This window comes from Puma concolor, chromosome D1 (assembly GCF_028749965.1).
Source record: "Puma concolor isolate L17-30 chromosome D1, mPumCon1.1.hap2, whole genome shotgun sequence".
Classification (NCBI taxonomy): Eukaryota; Metazoa; Chordata; class Mammalia; order Carnivora; family Felidae; genus Puma; species Puma concolor.
This window is the reverse complement of record NC_141676.1, coordinates 15,412,697-15,421,054: the sequence shown is the minus strand read 5'-3', so window position 1 is coordinate 15,421,054 and position 8,358 is coordinate 15,412,697. Positions and strand designations below refer to the sequence as shown.

General features: G+C 38.2%; 1 protein-coding gene across 1 annotated transcript; it reads right to left on the bottom strand.

Annotated features, from left to right (window-relative positions):
• Window positions 1–2,844: 2,844 nt before the first annotated feature.
• Window positions 2,845–3,777, bottom strand: LOC112864992 (olfactory receptor 4C46). Its single transcript, XM_025928023.2, has one exon. The coding sequence runs from the start codon at window positions 3,772–3,774 to the stop codon at window positions 2,845–2,847; it is 930 nt and encodes a 309-aa protein (XP_025783808.1). The 5' UTR covers window positions 3,775–3,777.
• Between the last annotated feature and the right edge of the window lie 4,581 nt (window positions 3,778–8,358).

Sequence of the window (8,358 nt, the reverse complement as noted above, 5' to 3'; positions counted from 1 at the left end):
TAGCCTGTTTTTATTTTATAGATTTGTATCCTATTGAATTTCTAATACACCAATTGACATTATTAGAGTTCTATTTTAGAATGTGTTTTTTTTTTGTTTGTTTTCTTTCTAAGAATCAAAATGGCTATTTGATAGACCATGAAGACCACCCATGGGTGAAGTAACACTCTCCATAGATGATATCTAATACTTTTATGGCTTTAATTGCCATCTGTATGCTCATGGTTCCTACATTTCTGTGGCCTACATCTTTCTGATATCAGAAACATATACAGTATTTAATTGTACATTGTTACTTAAACGTCATTCAACACATTAAAAAACATTCATCTTTTCTCTGTTCCACCCATCTGGTAATCTACACTAGAAACTGGGGGTCATCCATGACTTCTCTCTCAAATCTTCATCCTAAATCAAGTCCTTTTGTTTATAGTCCTAAATAGGTCTTGAACCCTTTTCTATCTCTCTGTGTTAGTCTGGGTTCCCTAGATGCAGACTCTGAGATGGGGACTTTTATGAAAATGACTCATATGGTGAAGGGTTGAGGGAAACTGACTATAGTAGGGGAAGAAAGAATGTGGTCCCAACTGGAGCTTGGCTTCAGGCTGGAGCCATGGGAGCTCTGGGGTGTATGTTGTAAGACAGGACTGGTTCTACCTTGAGTCAAAAGAACCAGCCTTTTTTTTTTTTTTTTTTTTTTTTAATACCCTTGTTCCTATCATTCATTGGAATAGAATGGACCCACTGGTGGGTCCTGGAATGATGACTCTGTGGACTGTTAGCAACCCCACCACACAGCATCAGGGGCACGGGTGCACAGGCCCAGTGCAGGGGAGTGGAGATGGACACAGTCGTGTCTGCCATCTTCATCCTCACTGGCACCACCAGTGTTCAGGCTTCCATCCTTTCATAACCAAATCATCTCTGTTACCTCTAACTGCTCTCCCGTTGCCAGTCTTATCTCCTTCAGCCCATTTCCCACACTCTAGCTAGAGTAACCATTCTAAAACTCAAATCTAACTGCACCACTCGCTGGCTTCCAAGAACTTCCGATGTTTTTGAATTGATTAGCCATATTGAATTGATCAGGTTTCCTGTGTATTCTTTTCCACGTCCTAGCCTTTGTTATGTATTCTGTCTTCTAGGACACTCTGCCAACCCCATGCCTAGTCACTCTACTGACTGACTTTTTTCCATCCATTGGGTTCTAATTTTAGGTCTTATCTGTCCGCTGGGTTCTAGTTTTGTGTCTTTTCACTAGGAACCTTCTCCGGACTCTGAAGGTCTTTGTTGTATGTCCCTCCATTGTGGTTTCATAGCACCCTGTGATCCCACTGTCTTACCATTTATAACACTTGTAATTTTCTGCTTCCTCCTGGGAGTCTTTCATTGGATGCTAAGCTCTGTGGAGGCAGAAACTTGTTCTTCTTTTATTCACCACTGAAGTGCCAGCTGCTATCAACTTGCCTGATACATTTCTTGGGCTCAAAAATATTTGATGATTAATGAAGGGAGGACAAAAGAATGAAGGGAATATGTTTTTCCTGAGATCGCTTTTTGCATAGAAAGAGCCACATATTAAAAAAAAAAAAAGCTTTTAATGATGAAATGGTACCAAAAAGTATACTGATTAACAGAGAAACATAACATAAGCAGGCCACACTCAAAAGATAATAAAATATCACTGAAAGCAGGAGAATATCAAGGTAAACTATTTGCTCATATGCTGAGAACTGTAGTTTCCATTCCTTTCTCATCCTTAGCAGAAGCAGGAGTGAAAACAAATCGAAATTTCCCCAAGAGGTTTAGCCAGAATTCTCCTTAGAGTTGAATCAGATAAAAGCGGGAAAGAATTCCCTAGCCTCTAGTACTACTTTCTTTTTATTTTTGAATTTTTTCATCTTCCTTTATACTCTCATTCATTCATTCATTCATTTGTTCATTCAATATTTATGGTGCATGAGACATTGTGCTATCTTGTAGAAACTATTGTTATATAGTAGGCAAGTGCTTTACAGAATATGACTGTATAATAAACAGAAGTTTCTGTCTAACATCAACATAGTCTTTGAGTCATTACTCTTTCTGATGGGGTATTAGCATATGAGTGATATGAGCAGTACAAAATTGTTCTGAAGCTTACAAGGGAACTTGGAAACATGGTCTAATCTTCATTACCTACTCCTCAGAGGTTAAATGGCCAATGCTTTTATGGCCCTAAATGTTAAATACCATAATGCTACAGGCAAGACGTGCAAGCAGTTATTAATGAAAAATTATTAGCTTTTTGCTATAGCTAATGAACTTATGTATATATTGTGTCCAGCGCAGTCTCTGGTTCAGTAAATGGTAACTAGTATATTCATCTGATGTTTTGATTATCATTGCCTGTTAACAGCAGTTAAGGACATGATCTGGGAAGTCAGTCAATTCTGATTACTGGCTTTCCAATGTATCCATTTTGGTAACTTCCCCTTTCTATTAGTTTGTTTACCTGTAAAATGGTGATAATAGCCTATACCTCCTTAGACTGTTATAGAGATAATTGCTCAATAACAATACTATTATTTCTTTATTATTGGAAGAAAAGCTTACAAATCCATATATATGGTTGAAGCTAGTAAAACTAAACCCCAAATTGGTAGAATTTTCTGTATATTCAAAGTGGTCCTGGGTTACATTTTTTCTCTTTTCTTGCATCCATTTCAGCTATGCTTAATGCGGATTTTATGATTCATAGTGGGTAATTTATTTCTCCATCCCTTAGGTATTCTTTGCCAAGATCATCCAAAATGTCCTTTTAACCTTTGCTTCCATTGAATCACTGTTGAGCTCCAGGCACATTTATTTCTCCCCTGAAATAGCTTTCCTGCGGCACAATTTACTAATGGCATTTTTCATCTGGGCATTTCTCAAAGTATAGATTAGCGGGTTTAGCATGGGAGTTATAATAGTGTAGAACACTGCCACTGCTTTATCAATAGATAAAGTAGCTGCAGGCCTCATATACACAAATATGCAGGGCACAAAGAATAAGACGACCACCGTGATGTGGGAGGCACAGGTGGAGAGGGCTTTGCGCCTTGCCTCCAAGCTGTGGTTCCTTAGGGAGCGCAGAATGACCACATAGGAGACCATCAAGAGGAGGAAGTTTAACAGACAGATGAATCCACTGTTGGCAGCAACGAAGAGCCCTAGAGTGTGGGTATCAGTGCAGGCAAGATTGAGCAAAGGGTTCAGATCACACATAAAGTGGTCTATGACGTTAGGGCCACAGAAGGGTAATTGGAAGATGAAGAGTATCTGTATAGTTGCATGAAGAAAGCCTCCCACCCACACCACTCCCATTAACAGGCCACACACCCGCCGATTCATGATGGTCATGTAGTGCAATGGCTTGCAGATGGCCACATAGCGGTCATAGGCCATCACAGTAAGCAGGATGCCTTCAGCACCTCCAAAGAAATGTTCTCCAAATATTTGAGTCATGCATCCATTGTATAGGGTAGTCTTCTTTTTATGGAGGGAATCTATGATCAGTTTAGGAGTATTAACAGAGGAATAGCAGGCATCAATAAAGGAGAGATAGGCCAGGAAAAAGTACATGGGAGACCCCAACAATGGGCTGGCAGTGATAGTGACCACAATGAGCATATTACCTACTACAGTGATGGTGTAGATGACAAAAAACACGACAAATATAATTTTTTGCATCTTTGGATTCTCTGTGAGTCCCAGTAGAACAAACTCTGTCACATTGTTCCTCTTCTCCATGCGCTTCACCTGACAGTCACATTACCTGAAGAGAAAACAATTTTTATTAATGCAACCTTGAATTTCTTAAACTTTCCACTCTAATATATAAAAACTTATTGGATTCTATTCAGTTGTGAGTTCTTTTGAGGTTGTGTATGTGTTGGAAATAAAGATTCTGGGTTCTTGAGAATTAATTCAGATTGCCTCCCAGCTGAACTCTTTGTTAAGATCGTGGACCTGGGGAACATTTGTAAACACACAGGCAGGAGACCACATGTGCACACTTAAATCATCCCAGATGACTGAGAGTCTAAGTCGAAATAGTAGCTTGTACACATTGTAGTAGCCGAGCCTGAAACAGTGGTAGTAGATGGATGTAGTCTACAAATGCAAGCTTTGGAATGTTCCCTTTATCTCTAGGAAATGGGGAACCATGGAAGGTAATTGAGAATATGAGTGGGAGGATGAAGAAGAATGTGAAGGGGGGGTCTTGGATATTATTCTCATAAAGATCTTTGTGTGCTTTGGGTGAAATGGACTGAGGTTCGGAGAAGAGGTGGAAGGAAGACACAGGAATCCCAATAGCAGACTATTCACAGTAGTTGAAGAAAGAGTAACAGGGCATTGGTTATGGGAATGTCAAGATTGGATACAAGAGCTATTTAAAAGTAGTCACAATGCATGTTTCCTGAGTTCAATGAATTTATCATAGCCAATAATATATACTTTTGAATGATTGATTGCTTTGTCCATGGCTTATAGTAGATGCTTTGCCTACATGGTCCGTTTTCATAGTGTAACCTGTGTGTTTGGTATTTTTTCATTCATTTTGAAGATGAGGAAACAATCTCAGAGACTAATGTTAATAATTATCCCAATGATGGTAGTATTAACTAAAGCTTACTGAGCACTTAGTATGCTCTAAGTGCTTTTGCAGACCCCTTTCATTTTTAATCCTCACTGCAAACCTACAAGAGGGGCGCTACTATCATTTTTATCCCTATTTTACATGTTAGGGAATAGAATCATAGAGAAGTTAAGGATCTTGCCCAGGATTGAGTAGCTATTAAGGGCTGGAGCCAAGATTAGGTCGGGTTATACCTGTTAATTGTTTTCCCTCCCAATTTTTAATCCACGCCCTCTATTGTTACTTTATAATAAACAATGTCGAACTAGTAATCTCTTTTTGATATGACCATGATACTTATAATTACCTCAAGGCTACTCTGGGGAAAGCTTATGTGGAGCAGTTTCATCAGCAGGCACAGACACAGCACACACAGTGACATATTGGAACTCGCAAATGTTAAGAAAAATGTGGTACTGCTTTCACTGAACATCCCTTTTATAGGGGCCTCTCCGCTAACCCTAAGTGTTTCTTACTGGGTCCCCTTCCAAAAAAATGGGCCCCCAGACTCTGTTGCAAAATATCAAAAATAATTATTGCAGTGGTTAATTGTATTGGTTTGAAAATCAGAAAGACCAGAGTAGAAGCCTTGTTCTTCCACTTGCAATTTCTTTTATCTGGGGTACATTACTTTCATACCTTATGTCCTTGTTTCCTCATCCATAAAGCAAGAATAATAATGTCCACCTCACAGGTTGCTATGGAAATTATTTGAGACACCGACCACACCGTTGGGGACACACATAGGACTTTCATTTAATTTTATGATGGTGAATGCCCCTAGGAGATAGGAAGAGTTGACAGTTTGGGCAATGAAACAGAGAAGCATTTAACTACATAACGAATTTAGGAAGGATCATTACCAATTTTACTCTCAAAGAAGCAACAGAGACTCACGTCATTCATAGCAGTTGATCCCAGCAACTGTTCTCCATGCCTGTGCTTAGATGAAACAGCTGATCTATATCATTTATTTTTCATATTTGTGTGTTTGAAATATAGTAAAATTTTGTTTTCGTTCTCGTGATTTTTCTTCATTATGAGCAGGTATCTCATGGCCAAACCATGGTGCCTGGTGTCAGAGAGCTGGGTCCTACCATTTGCTCAGTCTCTCTGAACCTAAAAAATTTTTTTGATTTTTTAAAATTTTATTTCTTTTAATTCACATCCAAATTAGTTAGCATATAGTGCAACAGTGATTTCAGGAGTAGATTCCTTAATGCCCTTTACCCATTTAGCCATCTCCCTTCCCACAACCCCTCCAGTAACCTTCTGTTTGTTCTCCATATTTAAGAGTCTCTTATGTTTTGTCCCCTCCCTGTACCAAAAATGTTTTAACTGTAAATTTAGCAAGTGATATTCATGAATTATCTTTTGAAGCATTGAGATAAGGATAAATTATTCTATTACTATGTCTTAAAAGGGTTGAAAAATAATGAGAAGTATATGTGGAAAGGAACAACCTTTAATAAAGCATCAGCACTATTAGAAAACTTACCTTATCTGTCTTAGATGATCTTAATGATATTTGGGGGTATTCAGGAACAGTCCCGTCTTCAAACTGACCTCTTCTTGTAATAAGTAACTTTCAATATGAAAAATATGTCTTTGGACACTTTGGAAGAGCCTATTCAGACAATTCACTATCAACTCAACAGTTATGAAGAAATTATATACATTGAATGTATACCATTTTTGGGGATATATCATTTATACCTCAGCGAGCCTACTAAAATAAAAGAAAGTGTTCATACGGGTCTAAATCTTTCCATCTAGCCTAAAGCCTTAAAACTTTTCCATAGAAAATCTGTTCAGTGTTTCTGGTTTTGAATTTAGAACGGACTCACTTGAACCACTATGGAGAAATGATCTATCTATGGCTTTGGTTCTGCAGGGCAAGAGGCAGACACTGTGGAGAAAACGCAGTCAAATGGTACACTCCATCCATGATGAATCTTGTCTGGGGAGGTGAATGACAACAAAAAAACGTTTTCACCTTGCCCTGTATGGGTATTTAAAGAGGTTTCCAGCAAGGTTCAGGGACCTTGCCTGGTGGCTCCTGCTTCATCTCCCAGGAATTAATTATCCTCTTTGATGGAAAGGCTTTGTCTGAGAAACAGGTATTCTAAGGAGACATGTTAAGAAACACTCATTCTTAAGTGGGCAATTGCATTCTTAAGTGGGAAATTGTAAACCTAAGCCTGTGAGTCTCCTCCTTGTCTGTATCCTGGGTTGTTATGAAAGCAGAATGGCATATAAATAGTAAGGTGCCGTAATTCCAGTGGAGCTGTGATGTAGGTTCCCTGTAGGCTCATGTCACATAGTTTCTATTTTCTTATCAATATTACACCTTTATTGGAAAACCACTACTGATTGTTTGAGAGCTAGAGCAGTGAGGGCATAAAGTCATTTTAAAGTTCTTGGCTCTAAAAGCTGTTTTTCTTTGATCTATGAAAGTATCATGAACTAATAAGATTGTGTGTATTTAGATTTATAATTTGAGGGGCACCTGGGAGGCTCAGTTGGTTAAGCACCTGACTCTTGATTTTGGCTCAAGTCATGATCTCATGGTTCAAGGGTTCGAGCCCCACGTTGGGCTGTGCACTGACAGCGTGGAGCCTGTTTGGGATTCTCTCTTTCCCTCTCTCTCTGCCTCTCTCTGTCTCTCTCAAAATAAATAAATAAATGTAAAAAAAAGATGTATAACTTGTTATGTTGACAAAATTGTGAAATAATCACCACAAGCAAGCTATTTACCATTTTCATCACTCACCGTTACTACTTTTGTGTATGTGTATGTGTGGAGTGAACACTTAAGATCTACTCTCTTAGGAAATTTCAAATATACAATACTACAGTATTGTTAACTACAATCACATTGCTGTACAATTACACATCTTGCATGACTGAAACTTTGTTCCCTCTGATCAATACCTCTCTATTTCTTACTCTTCCAGCCTCTGGCAACCCACATTCTACTCTCTGCTTCTGTAAGTTTGACTATTCCTAGTATAAGTAAGGTCATGTAGTATTTCTCTTTCTCTCTCTGGCTTATTTCGGTTAGCATAATGCTCTTCAGGTTCATCAATGTTGTCAAGAGGCAAGTTTCCTTATATTTAGACTATATAATCCACTATGTGTGTGTGTATCACATATTCTTTATCCATTCCTCTATCAAAGGACATATAGGTTATTTCCATCTCTTGGTCATCATGAAAAATGCTTCAAAATACATGAGTGCAGATACCTCTTTTAGATACTGATTTCAATTCCTTTGGTTCCATACCCAGAAATGGGATTGCTGAATAAAAAAAAAAAAAACAGTACTTTTTCAATGTTTTTGAGGAATCTTCATAGTTTTCCATAATGGCTGTGCCAATTTACATTCCCAATAGCAGTGCACAAGGGTTTCCTTTTCCACACTTGTTATCTTGTCTTTTTGATAAGTACCATTCTTACAAATGTAAGGTGATATTTTTGGTGTGCATTTTTCTGATGATTAGTGACGTTGAAGACTTTTTCACATACCTGTTGGTTATTTGTAGATCTTCTTTTGAGAAATGTCTATTCAGATCCTTTGCCCATTTTAAAATCAGGTTGTTTGTGTTTTGTTATTGAGTTATGTAAGTTCCTTCTCTATTTTGGATACTAACTGCTTATCACATATATGATTTGCAAATAATGTGTGACTTTCT